This window comes from Macrobrachium nipponense, chromosome 4, assembly GCF_015104395.2.
Source record: "Macrobrachium nipponense isolate FS-2020 chromosome 4, ASM1510439v2, whole genome shotgun sequence".
Classification (NCBI taxonomy): domain Eukaryota; kingdom Metazoa; phylum Arthropoda; class Malacostraca; order Decapoda; family Palaemonidae; genus Macrobrachium; species Macrobrachium nipponense.
The window spans coordinates 145,367,122-145,385,056 of NC_061100.1; the positions used below are offsets into that span (position 1 = coordinate 145,367,122).

The window sequence follows — 17,935 nt, forward strand, 5'->3', positions numbered from 1 at the left end:
TGAAGGAAAGACCATTAAGTTCCCCTACTCTCTTCGCCGATGCCAGGGCCAGCAGGAAGAGGGTCTTGAGGGTCAGATCCCTTTCTGACGACTCTTGGAGTGGCTCGAAGGATCTTCAAGTCAAACTCCTGAGGACGAGAGTCACATCCCACCCCGGGGGCCTGAGTTCCCTGGGTGGGCAAGACCTCTCGAAGCTCTTCATAAGGAGGGAGATCTCGAAGGTGGAGGAGGAGATATCTACTCCTCGCAGTTTAAGGACTAGGGCCAGGGCGGTTCTGTATCCTTTAACTGTGGAAACGGAGAGAAGCTTCTCTTGGAGATGGAAAACGAGGAAATCCGCTACCTGCTGAATAGTGGCTCTGAGAGGAGAGACCCCATCCACGACACCAACCACAGAAGACGGACCACTTTCCCTGGTATACAGCTGCAGAGGACTGTCTGAGGTACCTAGCCATCTCTGTTGCTGCACTGCGAGAAAAGCCTCTCGCTCGCAAGAGATGGTGGATAACAGCCTGCCGTGAAGACAGGTACTCGACCGACCGGTGGTACTGTTCTACGTGTGGCTGGTACAGGAGGTTGTGCCAGGGGGGAATCTCTCTCGGTGCTTCGGCGAGCAGAGCCAGCAGGTCCGGGTACCAAACGGCTTGAGGCCATTTGGGTGCCACCAGGATCATCCGAAGATTCGAGGTGACCAGCGCCCTGCTGATCACCCTGCGAATCAGACAGAACGGGGGAAAGGCATACATAAAGAGTTTGTCCCACGGGTGTTGAAGAGCGTCCTCTGCAGCTACCCGTGGGTCTGGCACAACTGAGTAGAAAACCTGGTGTTTTCTGTTGTGCCGGCTGGCAAACAGATCTACGACTGGACGTCCCCACAGGCTGAAGAGCCTTTCCGCCACGTCTGGGTGAAGGGACCACTCGGTTCCTATCACCTGATCCCGACGGATGAGCTTGTCAGCTACCACATTCCTCTTGCCTGGAATGTAGCGGGCTGACAGCTCTACTGAGCGTGCCACGGCCCACTCATGCACCTGTAACGTCAACTGATGCAACGGGAGGGACACTAGGCCCCCCGTTTGTTGACGTACGCCACTACCGTGGTGTTGTCGCTCATCAACACCACTGAGTGTCCCACCAGACAATCTTGGAACTCTTGGAGAGCGAGGAACGCTGCCTTGAGCTCCAGGACGTTGATGTGAAGGTGCCTGTCGTGATGGTTCCACACACCCGCAGCCAGCAACTCCTCCAGGTGTGACCCCCCGTCCCTCGGTCGATGCGTCTGAAAACAGCAACAACTCCAGGGGGGGGGAGTGCGAAGAGGCACTCCTCTTACGAGGTTACCGTCCTCCAGCCACCAGGCTAGGTCCTGCCTCACCTCCTCCGTGAGGGACACAGGGAAGAAAGGTGGGCCTCTTGCCTGTGACCAACACTCCTTTAGTCTCCACTGAAGAGACCGCAGGTGAAGACGACCATGAGGGACTAGCTTCTCGAGAGACGACAGGTGACTGATCATGACCTGCACTGCTGAGCTGGCTGCTCCTGTAGGGACAGGAACTGTCCCACTGCCTCCCTGAACCTGCTGATCCGCGAATCCGCGAGGAAGACTTGCCCTGCTACCGTATCAATCAGCATGCCCAGGTACTTCATCCTCTGCTTGGGCTCGAGATCTGACTTCTAGTAATTCTCTACGATCCCCAGATCGCGGCAGAATTCGAGGAGTCAATCTCTGTCCTGTAGCAACTGTGAGCGGGAGCTCACCAGGACTAACCAATCGTCGAGATACCTCAGAAGACGTATCCCTACCGAGTGGGCCCAAGCGGACACCAGTGTGAACACTTGCGTGAACACCTGTGGAGCGGTTGAGAGACCGAAACAAAGTGCCCTGAATTGGTACACTGTCCCGTCGGGGATGAAGCGGAGGTACTTCCTGGAGGATTGATGGATGGGTATCTGGAAATACGCATCCTTCAGATCCACAGAAAGCATGAAGTTGTTCTCCCTGATGGAATCGAGCACTGACCGTGCGGTCTCCATCGTGAACCGAGTCTGGCGAACGAATCGGTTCAAGGGAGAGAGATCTATCACCGGGCGCCAGCCCCCCAAGGACTTCTCCACCAGGAAAAGTCAACTGTTGAAGCCCCGTGACTGATCCCATACGATCTCCATAGCACGTTTGCTCAGCATGGCTTCTACTTCCTGCTGAAGCGCCACGTCCTTGGCCGAACCAGGAACGTACGTCTGATGATGGACCGGGTTGGAGGTGAGGGGTGGCCGAGACTCGAAGGGTAGTAGATATCCCTCCAGAAGGACGTTCACTATCCAGGTCTCCACTCCGTAGTGCTGCCATGTTGCCCAATGGCTCACCAGGCAACCCCCCCTCCGGCAGCAGGTGAGGGGGAACGCCGTCCCTAGCGTTTCCCTCCTCTCTTCGACTTCATTTTCCCAGTTCCTCCTCGAGAGAAGGACTGGGAGGAGGACTGGTTACTGTCACACCTTACAGTCGAAGTCAAAGGCAGAGTCTTTCCTCTCGGCTTCAACGAAGCAATCGTCTTAGCCGCAGAGGAAGCGCTAGCTAAACTCTTGGGCTTAGCTGCAGTCGTTCGAGGTTGCCCAGCCACCTTCGAGACTGCCTGGTGGACTAAACGGTCACTTTCATCGGTGCGCCGTTGTTCCACCGCAGTGTCCACCATCTCTCTGGGGAAGAGAGAGGAGGAACTCTGCACCGGTCCGTTGCAAAGACCCAAGGCCGCCTCTCGCCCAGCCGCCCTGGTCACTTGAGTGAGGACAGCGTCCCTACGCCTCAGAACCAGGTTGGCCCACAGGTTAGCCGTCTGGTGAGCCAGGTAGGAGATAACCCTACCTCCAGACTGGCACAGCCTCACAAAAGCCGGGTCCCCTTCAGGAGTGATGTTTCCCGAGGAGGCCGCGGCTTTGGACACTGTGAGGGACCACAGGTCGATCCAGGAGACTGCTTGGAATGCTGCCATAGCGGTAGATTCCAAGGCAAGTGCTTCTTGCTGCGAGAACCAGAGGTTCTCCGACAGGAGCTGCTGCAGACACCCCCGGAGTAAGCCTAGCTAGCTCCGGGTTAACCTGTTTGGGCAGCATAGGGTTCTCCGATGGCACGTAAAAACGCCTCTGCCGTGGTAGAGGTGGGGGAAGAAGCATGGACGACCTGCCGGACCGAAACGAACCCTCCTGTCTGGAGACGAGAGCGTCCACCTGGCTCAGCACACTGCCGGCCAAGGCTGATCGCGGCAGACCCACCGTTGTCCTGGGTTCCTTTTCGGGTCCCCAGAATGACTCCAAACCCGATTTAGGCTCAGAAGGTGGGAGTGGCAATCCTTCCCCGAGGTCGTTGTGCTGACGAATCAGAGCAATAACCTCGGCGAACGACCTCTGGATCTCAGGAGTGACTGCATCCTGCGGAGACGGACCATCAAGCACATCCAGCGAGAACGCCTCCCGAGACCCTCCTCCTTCCACAAGAGGAACCACAACAGACCCCTCATGGTCTCCTCCTGCCACTTGCGCGTACGATCTGGTCGGTCCTAGGACTGTGCCAGGTTCGTAGGGCATCGTGGCGGGATCGCGAGGGGCGAGCTGCAGGCCTGGTCGAGTGGCTCTCCCGGGGAGAGCAGCTAGAACAATGGCGATGGTCCTGAGCGTCAGAAGAGCTGCTGCTGGTCCCTCTCTCCGCGCAGTCCCGGTAGGAGCAGCGGTCAGGGGACCAGCAGAGCCCGCTGTTGCGGTGGGAGCGAGGCCTGTCCTCACGGCGCGTCACGCCACTTGGACCAGCCTCGGCTGGTTCAGGCGACTGAGGGGACCGCTTCCTCGCCTCAGCCCGAGGCCGGTCTGGGACTGTCGCATCAACCCTGGGTACCAGCAGATCGCCACGCGAGCGATCACTGGCCTGGTGGGAGTCACCTGGGCAACTCCCGCCAGTCTTCCGTTCCGTGCCTGGATCCTGGCACCTAGCAGACTCGGTTGCCTGGGTCTTGGCTGCACGGTCACCCACGGGTGACCGTACACTCGGTACCTCTCGCGAACCGAGACAGTACCTGGCGCTGAGGCAGAACCTCTGGCGCCAGGCGAGGAAGTACCGGTGTTAGCCGGCGCTCCTCCAGTACCTGTCTTCTTCCTTGCGGGATGAGAGACGGGCCCCGTTCCCGAAGGAACAGGAGGACCAGCGGAAGTCCCAACTTTCCCACCGGAGTGGGATCGGACCCTTAGAAGTCTCAGAGCGAGCCTTCTTAGGGGGGGAGGAGCTACCTTCTTCTTCTTTGGCTGTGGGGCCTTAGAAGTTGAAGGGGAAGCGGCGGCAGACGACGACACCTTCCTCCTCCTCTTCTTCTTCGTCAGCTTCCTCAGGACCACCGTCAGGTCTTCCATCCAGGACGGAGCCGGGGCAGTTGCCGAAGCAACAGGGCCCGACTGCACCTGTCCGGAAGGACCTGGGGTGGGGCAGCAACAACAGCGGCAGGAACTGGTACTGGAACTGGAGCGGCAGCAATCTCAGGAATGGGAGGCGGGGCAGGAACCAGCGGCATCCTCTGTACTGGAGGCAGGTCCAGGGGAGAGCTCTTGGGACACCAGAAGTCAGGGGCTGGAGCAAGAGCGGCAAAACCGGGCGGCGGCATCATAGTAAACCTCTTCACCTCCGGCAGCGGCGCCTGAACAGCAGCTGTCAGGGTAACCATGGCAACGTGCTGGGTGTAGACCAGGTGCGGTGGAGCGGCATAGCCAGGTGTGGATACCGTCGTGGTTGTCGTGGTGGTTGGGCCATGAGTTACCAACCTGGCCCCTCTCGCCAGATGACTCAGCAGCCCCTGAACACTCGGTGTCCCCTGAAGCCCCAGTGAGTACCAGGCCCGGCCGAGATCGTTCTCCGTGGCAAGCAGATCTGAGGAAGGAAGCAGAGTCGGGTTAGTGGGGGGATGGGGGGGGGGGGGGGCCAGTTCACACCCCGAGTGAACGGAAAGACCCTGAATGCAACTGAACATTGGGGTACCTAGCCCCGTCCTCAACGCTCGACTGATCGAGAGAAGAAGAGCGAGATAACCCCCCCCCCCCCCCCCCCCCCCCCCCCCCCGAAGGGGAAGGAGCCATACGAGGAAGCTGAGATGGAGGGAGAAAGGAAGAAGACGTGTCCGTGACCAAGGGAGTAACTACAGAACCGCAGAACCCTCCCATGACTCCCTGGCCGGCTTACGCAGTTTCTTCCTCCCTCCATAGCGCTCCCACTGCTCCTCTGACCAAACAATGCATGTGTTACAAGGCTCAGTGCAAGAGCATTCTCGCCCTCGGCACCGAGTGCAAAATTCATGAGCGTCTACCTCTACAGAGGACCGAAAGGCCCCACACTTACGGCCCTCCACACCAGGGCACAATCTGCAGCTGATGAGGGGGTGAGGGGGTCTCTCAAGCTCTCGGGATTCCATGATAATTCACTAATCACTGAGTATGAATATACAAAAACAGACACGTACTACGTAAGCTTTGCACATGCACACTAAGTAATAGGAAAAGAGAAAAAGCCTTCACGATGTGAAGAAAACCAAGCACATGACTTGAAGCGGGCAGAGAGGCGAGCAGCACGTCTATCCACCAGCGTGGCTGAAAGCAAAGTGACTCCTCTCCTTGCAGTCGAGCTGACCGCCAACTGCCGGACAAGTAGTTAACTACCGAACCCCCTTGTTCAAAGCTTACGACCGGTTCAGCTGCCGCTAAGTACCTTCTTACTGTTAAAGGACCGAGGGTTTGTATACGTATCGGAACAATATAAGAATTATCAGGAATGAAAGTAATCGCAATCAGTAACCGATTACGTGCCCTGCTAATTGATTCGAGTGGCCTGTGCTCCAGTCTGCCAAGCAAGCAGGAGGCTATTGGCTAAGATGTGAAATGTTCACAATTGCGTGATACCAAGAAAATGATCCCTGAATGCCGAGGCCATGTAAGCCTTCTCTCCAAAAAACTCTGTAGCCAAACATTTAACATTAGTATTCTCTGCTAACTACTTTCAACCTCCACACTTTCAGTCTCTGCAAAGGAAAGTGATGAGTGTTTCCAGTATGGTAAACAAAACAAAGTGTGTTGGTCTAAAAGAATGTCTTAACATTCACAAATTACTTTAAGGTAACTATATTTACCAGCGGTTTGCGACTATAACAGCCTGTGGATGGTAAACAAAATCCCAAACGCAAGGTATAACCTAAGGGAATGATGCAATCTTCATGAATTACTTTTAAAGGTAATTGTTAACTCGTGACTTGCATGTAGCCTAATCCCAGCAAGTAAATAAATGCAAAGGTTCTAAGGTACAAGAATGGAATAACATTTGAGAATTATTTCAAGCTAATTATTTACCGGTATCTTGCTAATGGCCTATGGCCAGTAAACAAAATCTAAACACATAAGCTTGGTCTAAAGAAATGATGTAAAATCATGAATACTTAAGGCAATTATTAACAGACGACTTGCGCATAGCATAAGCCCGGTAAGTAAAACATGATATGCATAAGTATTAGGCCTAATTGGATGGTGTTACATTTAAGAACTATTCCCGGATAATACAAATATCCAGCTTGAAGATAATCTGAATTAAACAAACAAAGGACAAGACTCGTTCTGCTCAAAAGGTTAAGAATGCATTCCGGTGGTTGTGTAACAATACCGAAATCCGGTGATATAACTGGAAAATAATAACGAGATGCTGTAAACCCTTGATGTTTAGTCAAGCATGGCTGGAAACAGAATGAAGTGCTTTGCTAAGTTGTTCCTAGTATTGCCGTTGGGGACGGCTCTGTATACCTAGTACTTACACTGAGCAATCGAAGCACTACCTGAAAAATTTGAATTGAGCTGCCGTCCGTGGAAACTAATAAGTAGCTATATAATTACTGGGTAAGTCTCATAAACATAAACATTTTTTTTAAAACAGCTTCCCCATTATAATTTTACTTCATACATTATTATAAGGAATTATAATTCACTTTATAGTACAAACAGAATTATAATTCACTTTATAGTACAAACAAAGTCAATTGAAAAGCACTACAGTATCATGACTGCTATGTGGTTTTCAACAACATTTTCTATGAAAATCTGACATAATCTTCAATTCAAGGTTACTGTAAAATAAATTTTAGTTTATACTTCAAGAGAAAACTATGCATGCTATATATGATGAGTCAAAGGAAAACTAAGATAAACTTACAAATCCAGGAGGAAATTTGAAGATGAAATATTCATTATCTTCCTCAGTCATATCATTTAGGGTCAGAGATCCAGGACCTTCAACTTTTTTAAAACTTGATGGTGAAGAGACAATACCCTCAAGGATCTAAAAAATAATTGAAAGTAGTAAAGTTCTTGAACAATTAGTTGAAAATTAAAACATTAAACACAACAGAGATTTCAATGGATAACAAAAACTTCTATACCAATCATCCTTAATGGAAATAAAGTAAATTATTTTTTAAGGAATTTCTCTCAAATTACTATGCATAACTTTTCCTGATAAACAATCAACTGAACAATAAGAGCACTATTAAATTCAATATAAATTGAGACTTTGCTTATGTTATTCAAATAAGTCTATTTTCACTATAAATAATTCAAAACAGCCAAGAGATACTTCTCTTATCAATCAAGCAGCATCCCCTTTGTGTTAACAGATGTTTCTATGAGAATTATCATTAGTAGCATTATGACATAATTTTTCTTTACAAGGTCTTTGTCTTGTGCATTTTCTGCCTAATTCCCATCCAGTTTTGGTCCCTTTCGCCAAAATTTTCGGGGCCTTCCCATTGCTCTTTGTTAACCTCTTCCAAAGTTACTACTTTTCTGACTTTTCAATCTTTCTCATAACATATTCAGATCATTGCAGTCTTGGACCAAATCAAACCAAAGGATTGGACTACGTGAGCTATGCTTGATGCAAAATAGATTGCTATAAGCGAAGTTAATAGAGAAGACAAGAAAGATGATGAAGAAATATCCGAACAAAAAAATGCATGTAAACCAAAAAAATGATAGAATAAAAGTGCTATACATAACAAAAAACAAAAAGTGTTGGCAAAGAGAATTGAAAGGTGAACAATGTAAATAGCTGAATGAAGGCATAAAAAAAGGAAGCAAAATAAGTAACTAGCAATATTGGGTACACAGAAAAGATCCTACATAAAGGATGAAAGGAAATAACTATATTTGATGGGGACACCCCCTGCAGGCTAGTGTACTTGACTTACTAGCCTGATTAGTAATAGTACTTCATCAAGATAACTCCTCCTAATAGACAAGAACATAATCACCATTGGCAATCAAAATTCATAAAGCATGGTGTCTCTTTATGCTTGCAGACTATTTGACACTAAGTAAATCTAGATGACACCAATGCCTAAGCTAAGCTAAATCCATTAAGATTACGGAGCTAAGCTGAACCAGGTAGTACTATATTGTAAGTCAACTGAGGTAAGTTAAACCCGATAAGTCTACAATATCTAATTGCCCTTTTTTGAGTAGATAGCTTGCCCTAGCCTAGGGTTCTTGACTGGGATACACTTGGTTATCCTATGATAGGTAGGTCTAATACAAACCCTACCCTACCCTCCTTCAGCGAAGTTAACGTTTATGGGTAAGCTAAACTGAAGTTAACCTAGCTAGCATTTAAGATATGTGGGTTAATGGAATGACAATTAATTTCTTGGCTTTACCAAATTTAATAACACGAGCAGTTGCATGATAATTATATCTTTTTATTTTCTTCCTTACGAAGTGTTACTAAATATGAGTAAAAGAGCAGGTGCTGTCACTCTCCACATTCTTAACCAGTTCATATTTTCCATGAATTCCTTAAGTTTCATAACCTCTTTGACAGCCTTGTTGAACTCTCAGGTGGATATAGTACATAACCCCAAAATAATACTTATTAACCTTTTTTCCCCACTTAGTAATTATGTGTAGTGATGATCTTAGCTAATTAAAACTTCAAAAGTTCCACAGTTAAGTTCCCATATAGTACATATTTCAGATTCTTCCCATTTTTCCCTTGGAGACACCTCCAGTATGACTGGCTGTTGGAACTGGAAAATCCAATGCTAAAATGAAGAAGTTTTGTAAATTTATGAGTTTTAATAATCTAGATTCACTTATGAATATATTCTCTTATGCTATTTTAACACTAGCAGATTATTTTGCTCCAAATTTAATGTGCAAATACTTTGAGATATCACACTTAAACTGAGACTACAGTTTTCAGTAACTAAGATTTCTGAAAACAGCCAAGCAATAATGATGAAAGAATTGAATACATTTAATTATTTAAACTTCTTAAGCACACAAAACTGTCCTCAAAATATTAAAGTAACCATTAAGTAAAATGATGCATCCTAGATTATGTTACATTACAGAAAGTATCCAAGGTGCAAAGCACCCAGACAGGTAGGAGTGGAATTTGAAGTTGACCTAGATTCAAGAAAGTTAGTCCCAGATGCATTCCCATAGTAATTACTATTGGTGCATTTTCATACTTTTTTCCCTTGTGACTGCAAGTGATGATTAGATTACCCACATGAACAATAAATTTTGACTGCTGCTTTTGTTTAAAGCCAATCAATAAACTCAGCTTCCTACCCTGCTCCTCACTGTCCATAAATAGAGCAGAAATACAAAAACATGCAATTAATCTCACAATATGTAATGCTAAAAGACTTATAAGTAGTAGTCAGAAAAAAGGGATTTTGACAGAGGAAAAATCTATTTCTGGGCGAGAGACCTGTGCCGCCCAGTGAAATGCTCCTTATAGCATCATTTCTAAGGTATAAAAATGATATTGTTATGATACAATAAAGTTTGTTCATACTTACCTGGCAGATATATATAGCTGTATTTCTGAAGTCCGACAGAATTTTAAAAACTTCCGACACACGCAGTGGTCGGCCAGGTGTTATACCCATTCCCGCCGCTGGGAGGCGGGTATCAGGAACATTCCCATTTTCTATTCATAATTTTTATTTCCACTGTCCCCTGAGGGGAGGTGGGTGGGTACTTGATTATATATATCTGCCAGGTAAGTATGAACAAACTTTATTGTATCATAACAATATCATTTTGTTCATGAAACTTACCTGTCAGATATATATATAGCTGAATCCCACCTTTGGAGGTGGGAAGGGACAGAATAGAAGGATTTTGGGAAACAAATGCATGCAGATGATTTACATCTTGGTTCCACCTGTTAGCATAGCTGGCTTCGGTGGTTACTGGCCACGTAAGTCTGCTTGTGCTACTAGAGTTGCCAGCGAGGGTAGAGACCATATATAGCTGGTGCACTCCAGATGATCTGTCAACAGGGGCGAGACACCACACGTGACTAGACCATATTGACCATACCATGAGGGCTAAGAAGTAAAATAAATATATATATCACCACCTGACCAACCTAGGCCAAAGTTGAAGGTGTGTTAACTTAAAAAGGCTTCAAGGAGTTTAAGGAAGTTTCCTTTCCAACCATTTTCTTTTTAACAGGATAGGGGATGGAGTGGTTACTTCTTGCCCCCAAGATTGTGTCTGCAGACACGTATGGCCCTAGCGAGCAGCAGATCTCATATGCCATCTTCACATCTCGCAGGGAGTGTGAAGTGAACACAGAGTTGCTTCGCTAAAACATGGTACTAAGGATGTTGCTGAGTGCCATGCTCTGTTGAAATGCTTCCGAGGCCGCGCCCTCACCTCGTGAGCATTCAGATAAAAGATTTCAAATCTTTGTGCAAACACAATGAAGGAGCATTTTTGAAAGAACTCCTTAACACTAAAGCCAGGCTGTTCTTCGATATGGGCAAGTCTGGTCTTTTTTCGGAACACTGCAGATTGCCCGATTGACTTCGACTTTCTTGAGTTTTATGTAGATAAAACTTGAGAGACCCGACAGGGCACAGGACTCTCTCTGGCTCCTGCCCACTAACTTGTGCCATCCTTGCTTCCAAGCTCCTGGCCCAAGGACAAAACGGCGGGTTACCATTCTTAGGCCACAACGGAAGGGTTAGAGAGCACACCGCCTTGTGTTCTCTAAAGCCAAAACTTGTGACGATGGCTTAAAATCTCACTAACCCTCTTTGTCGTATCTAGGGTGGTTAGAAGAAGGCCTTCCTGATCACATGCAAGAAGTTAACAGGTAGGAGAGGTTCGAATGCTTTGACATCAAGAACTTCAGACTACGTCTAAGTTCCATATTGAAAGCTTCGATCTGGACATGCACAGTCAGTCCGTCTGTACTAAAGTCAGGTGACCGACCAGTTGACCAGTCAGACGAATCAAGGACAGCAAGGCTGTACCCTGAAGACCATAAGGCACTATTCTTCGCTGAAGGATGAGTGTCTGGACTGCCTGGGCGATTCAATCTAAGCAAACTTGGGGGTGTTTAATCAACGCAACCCAACGTCGTCAGCGAATCAACTCCTGACTCGAGCTTCTGGTGCCAGGCCAGAAAGGAGCGAGGAGCAAAAAGGCATTCAGTCCCGAAGGAAGAATGCCTGACAGTCCAACCTGGTCTCATGTTACACGATCATCGGGGGTGTATAAACGCCAACCGACCTTCGTCAACAAGAAAATCAGGGCTACTATATGTCGCCTGATCTCGCACGAGTGTCTGACTCCGAGAAAAAACAGGTGGAGACAAAAAGTAGATGGTGAGCGAGGTTCGAGATTCCACAGAACTCAAAGATCGTGAAGGGCTTTGTTGTTTGACAGACGCAAATCTCTGAGCCCAAAGGCCGTCAACAACATATTTGCGTATTCTTTAATAGTTGTGACTGCCAGCTTATCCCATTCTTCAGACCGAAATGGAAGACGGTAATCTTATTCCTGTCAACATCTCGATAGCCTGAACGTAGTCAAGACTCAGAGCGGGAGAGGTAGGTACCTTTCGAGTTAGAGTAGACCGACTCTCTCGGAAAAAGGTCCTTGGAAAGTGAACTAGGAAGTATGTGCCTCTGTGAATCCAGGATCCATGAAGGCCAACATGGGCGATCAGCGTCATTGTCGCTCCCTGTGACGTCATAAATCCTCTTATTACAGTTTCCTAAGCGATTGAAAAAAGGGAAAAAGAGACTAAATATCCATCCCCCGTTCAATATCATAGGATGGCGTTTAATGGTACCGATCCCGGATCGAGAAATAAGGGAGCAGAGAAGAAGAAGCCTCTTCGTCCTCAACATATCGAAGAGAAGAATGAAAGGGCGTCCCTAAAGTCTCCACAACTCTCAACTTACTTCTAAAGAAAGATTCCACTCGGAAGTCAATAGTTGCTGCCAGTCGATCGAGACGATTCCGTACGGACTTTTGCAATCCGGTAACGAACCTCTGGAGGATCGTTACATTCTACGCTGTTGTTATAATAGGCTTTCCTCGTAAACTCGAACAGGGACCGAGAGAAGATACTTCTTAAGATATGAGAGAGCTGTGGAATATCAGAGTTGATCTGGACCACTGGTTCCAAAATTCTCGTTACGAGGACTGGAGGGACTACCGAATCGCTTTTACTTCTTTCAGATTAAGATCCAGGACATCTGAAAACCCTATCCAGATGTCCGGCACCTTTCTTTCTATCACCTCAGGTGATAAACGCACTGAGAGATGTTCAGAATCATTCATAGATCTTGAATAATATTCAGTTTCCTTGGTAGGAAAAAATCTAGTGTCTGATTGCAGTCTATTCGGGGAAACAAACTTTTTCAGGAAGGAAATGGTTCCCCAGCAAGCTCATCCATTCCCTCCCCGAGTATGCTTACTTCCCTAATAAGGCTGCGCTTTGCCTAAGCAGGAGAGCATATAAAAAGTGCAATGTTGCGGTAGACTCGTAGTTCTATACCGTGCGGTAACGAGCACCGAAAGGATTAAGAGATAACTCTGTTGAAACATAGTAAGGCAAAACGAACAATGCAACGTTTATTCATTCACGTAAGAAATCCCCTCAATCTTAGGCTAAAGTCCGTGATTGTAGGGCAGAGTTACAGTTAGTCAGTTAATACCCGCAGGAGAGACGTAACCGCCAGCACAGAGATACGGTTAGTCAGTCAATCCCAGCAGGAGAGAGAGACGTAACCTACGGCGCATGACAGCGCCCGATCTGTTACTGGCTCGGTTGGACTGGAAGACAGACACAGCGTGACAGCAGCAGCCAGCAGCTTTTACGAACGTCGTCTCTTAACTTTATGTCTGGGTTGCCAGCTACCCTATTCTACGAAGAAATAGGTCCGTTATTTTTTGAGCAGAAAGACTCTCAAGCTGGTATATTTAAGCGAAACAGAAAACGCTAAATATATAGATGCGTTTGTGTCGTCAGAACACTACCATACAACGGTAAAAGATAAATCGGAAACTCCTGGAAGGCTGCAGGGAGTAACGATTAAATGTCCTTAAAATAGACAATAGACCTCTCGGTTGCCATCCGAAGAGGTAACTACAGCAAGCGTATATGACTTGAACCAACCAGAAGTAAAATAACGCAAGGCAAAATATGAAATTATATCACAATAAAGTTTGTTCATACTACCTGGCAGACATATATATAGCTGAATTCGAAATACAGCTACATAATATCTGACAGGCAAGTTTCATGAACAAAACTTAAGAGAATCGAAGCTGTCAGCTCAAGCTTCTTATGTTACTGGACATAAGCGTTCATTGACGTAGTCTACAAGTCTATTTCTTGTACGAGTCTGCGAATGACGAATGAGAGCTCTTCCGAATCTTGTCAATAAGAGCTTATTCGCTTACGCAATATCAAGTTAATGAGATGTTTGTCAATGAGAACTAACCCATTTACGGGACAAAGAGATATTTTGTCAATGAGGGGATACCCACTTACTTGACAAAACGAAGTATATTGTCAATGGGGGAAAGTCACTGAATTGACAAAACGTAATCCAGGGAGTCAAGCATTTAATTTTTTCGATTCCCGTCTCAAACGAGGAAGGGGCAAGAATCCTGTTAAGAGACTGGGCTTACGGCAGGTAGAACGACGATGTTCAATTCGGCAGCGTAGTCCCGACTAGAAACTAACAAAATCTATCATCTGAAAAACCCTTTCAGATGGGCTAAAAAGCTTGCAAAATTATCCTGGGAAGAGGAAGAAACTCTCCAACCAGCTTCCTCTCCCGTATCACAACTAATGCCTGCTAAAGCTTAAAATTTATTGGCAGTATGGCAAAGGAAGTCCTGTCTTGCGCTTTCCTGAAGAGCGTCCTTTTGATGAGTGCCTTTGCAAGAATCCCACTGAACGTTGCCGAGAGTCCTGACATGCAGGACATCGAGCCTTACATAACCCGTAACTGCCTTATCGCAAAGTCTTGACTGCGGTAGTGGCAACTTAAATTTATTGGCAAAGGTTGCGGTAGAGCAAACGAGATCTTCCCTTGAGCTTTCCTTAACTCCATCCACCTATGCGAAAAGCAATATTAATTGACAGAGACCTCTTGAATTCACGAAACCCAATGTCTTGCTGGGTTTCGAAGAAGAAGTTGTCTGTTCACTTTAAAACTTCCCTCCGAAGCACTGCCTACTTCACATTCTTTGCAGGTGAGGTAGAAGGTATCACCGGAGGTAGAGGGTAAACATTCTTTAGGCCCATATCTGAAACAAGACCTTGAAGAGTTCAACAGAAACGTTCAGCCAGGCGACACACCTGGCGTGCGCTGGTGCACGCTCGGCGTCCACTGGCGCGCGATCGGCGTCCACGGAAAACGACGCTCAGCGTCCACTGGAGCGCGCTCGGCGTCCACTGGAGCGCGCTCGGCGTCCACTGGCGCGCACTTGGCGTGCACCCGCGCGCGCCTGGAGTCCATCCGAGCGTCCCGGGCGTCCGCTCTCAAAAGCTTCCTGCTACTATGACTTCTTTTACGTATTTCTCGGGGAAAGACGGACACGAGTTCAGGCGACGTTCGCCTTCTTACTTCTCACTGAAACGCATAACGAGAGAGAGAGAGAGGATGTGAAGCGTCCTCATTCTATAAAGCTTCTATTTAGAGGGCGCGAGTCCTTCCGAAAGCTCCAACCCCTGCATGGGGAGGACGCTTCGGAGGACGAGAAGCAATCTTTCAGGATTCGTGCACGCGCGCGCACTTTGGCAGTCTGGGGATTTTCATCAGAAAACTGCCGAGGCACGCCAGATCGGTGGGGGTTCCTTGTAACCCTCCTTAGGCTTTCGACATGCTCCCTCCCCGGGTCCTGGGAGTCAAGCAGAGGTCCCGGCCTAGAGGCGAAACGAGGCCGATCTGACGCACCCTCCACTACACAAGGGGTTATCACTGCACTTCTGCACTTCACTTTTACTCTCTAAAGCAAGCACTTTCGATTCTAAGATACGAATCGAAAGAGTATCAGAGAAAGGGTAATTCCTCTACAGACACTGCTTAGGGCCCGAAGGCACACTGCAGGGTTAGGAGTAACAATTACAAGAAGTAGCACTTCACAGCAATGAAGGAGAGCGAGCACCTCTCGTAGACATATTCATAAGCCCGTAGGCCATACTACAGGGTTAGGCAAAATAAAGTCTACAGGAAGGTTAGCAGGTTCACTACCCTGACTTTTGTTACTGATTATTGCGTACATACGAATCATATGTCTTCCTTACGGAATTAGACATGTTACTGATTAATTGCGTACATACGAATCATACGTCTTCCTTACGGAATAGACAAAGTCTCACACTCCTTACATGACAAATCTCAACAAAGAAGCAAGACCCATACCCCTCGTACATACCAAGTGCGGATCTACCGAAGCTTTCGGTAGCCACACCCTATTCTTTGCAGACAACCCCGTCTGAAACTAGCCTAACTAGATTCAGATATTTTATGCAAAAATGAATCAAATTCAAATCAATTTAAGATAGCGTATGCCTAGCCACAAATCCCACAAATCCAAGTAAATAATCAAAGACAATTAGGATACTTAGCGGCAATGAAGTTTCCAAAATCCTAAGACGGAGGTACTGAAAACAGGTGTTTTCAGCACCAGCGACAGAAAAATTATGAATAGAAAATGGAATGGTTCCTGATACCCGCCTCCCAGCGGCGGGAATGGGTTAACTAACCACCTGGCCGACCACTGCGTGTGTCGGAAGTTTTTAAAATTCTGTCGGACTTCAGAAAATACAGCTATATATATATCTGACAGGTAAGTTTCATGAACAAACTGCTATATATACCAGAGAAAAAAGTTGCATGGAATGCTAAGAATATACCCAGCTCGCTCACCCATATAGGGTGTCGGTTTAGTAACTGGGGCGTGTTAAAACCACTGTCAGAGGTCTCTTACCAATTAGTTCTCTCCTCTCTCAACATCCCCCATTACTACGAGGTGCCGTTCTACATCCAGCTACTGCCCGCTACTACTACTACTACCCACACGCTTCCAAACATTCCTCATAGCACCCAAGCTTTAGGCCAGTCTCGGGTGAGGAGACAAGAGGGGTGAGTTCACTGGGCGGCACAGGTCTCTCGCCCAGAAATAGATTTTTCCTCTGTCAAAATCCCTTTTCTGGGCTCAACCTGTGCCGCTCCGTGAAATAGCAACAGAGAATTGGTCCCATAGCTTGGAAATAAACATCTGATCTAGGAACTGAAATAAAATCAGAACATTTAAATAAACATACTATTTAATAACGTATATTAATATTACATGTCTATGATACAAAATTAGTAGAAGTTCCAAAAGTTCTTGGAAACATTAAGGAAGAACATTCCAAAACAGGTACCATAAGATGTCTAAATCTAATACACTAATATTATTAGTGTATGTACAGTACAAAGGTAGGTTAATGTGCAATCCAGATGAATGTCAAGGCTAAGGCAGGGACAATAAGCGAGGCAGGTAGGAGAGAAAGTAAAAGAAAGAATATATTTATAAGGATTAGACCCCGTTATGATGGTTCTGATATATCAGGAGGAACCATATTTCCTGCTGCCACTGTTGCAAATTTTAGGGCTTCCAAGGATTTTAGGTAGTGGCGTTTGAATACTACTGGTGATTTCCAGCCTGTATATCTTTTTAATTCTTCAAAATTCATATGGTGAAAATAATTGACTGATGTGGCTACTGCTCAGATATCATGAGCATGTGGAACTGATTCTGGGTTAGCTTGTTTAATAAAATAAAGAATCTGTTGTCTGATTCCTTTCAAGGAAATGGTTCCTCCATTTTCTCTAATAAATAAGGGCCCTGAAGACTTTTTGAAGGTTCTATTCAAATAGGCTTTCAGAGTGTTGACTGACATAGGGACAGATCCTGTGGAAGTGGACAATCTTCCACGGGGACCATCTATTCTGTGGATCCTCATTTTTTTGCTAAGAATCTTTTGTCTGGAAATATTAGTATTTCCCCAGAGGGAAGAAAGTCAATATGATTTGGTTCTCTAGACAATGCTAAAAGTTCAGATATTCTGGCTCCAGATGCTAAACTTACTAAGAATAAAGTCTTCCTAAGGAGTGTTATACATGTACATGAGTCATTATCAGTATCAGAAGCTAGCTTAAGAACATCATTTAAAAACCAGGAAACTGTATGAGGATAGTTACTAGTTTAGTCTGGCACAAGCTCTTGGAATAGATGAAAAATACGAATCTGTAAGATTAATATTAAACCCAATCTGAAATATTCTTTAAAGCAGACTTAATTGTTGTAATCATATTAGCAGCTTGGCCTGTTTCAAACAAGGTCCTAAAAAAGGTAACTGCTAGATTCATAGTCATTGTTCGAACCTCTGAGTCTTTTAAAAACTTTGCCAGTTTTCTTAAAGCCGAATCATATTGACGAAGAGTAGATTCTCTTTTACCTGATTCTAAAAACAAAGTGTTTAGAGGATCAATCTCAGCATCTTTTTGTGCTGCAAATTTCATAAAGTCCATAAAGTTAGGGCACCCTGAATTTTTGA

The 17,935-nt window shown here is 46.3% G+C and overlaps 1 protein-coding gene across 1 annotated transcript in view; it reads right to left on the bottom strand.

Annotated features, from left to right (window-relative positions):
* Positions 1 to 7,374, bottom strand: part of LOC135211256 (uncharacterized) — a 151,193-nt gene extending 143,819 nt beyond the window's left edge. Inside the window, exon 1 of the mRNA XM_064244551.1 lies at positions 7,220 to 7,374. Within this exon, the coding sequence (XP_064100621.1) occupies positions 7,220 to 7,270 (51 nt within the window). The 5' untranslated portion in view covers positions 7,271 to 7,374. The remainder of the gene's footprint in view (positions 1 to 7,219) is intronic.
* Positions 7,375 to 17,935: the final 10,561 nt, after the last annotated feature.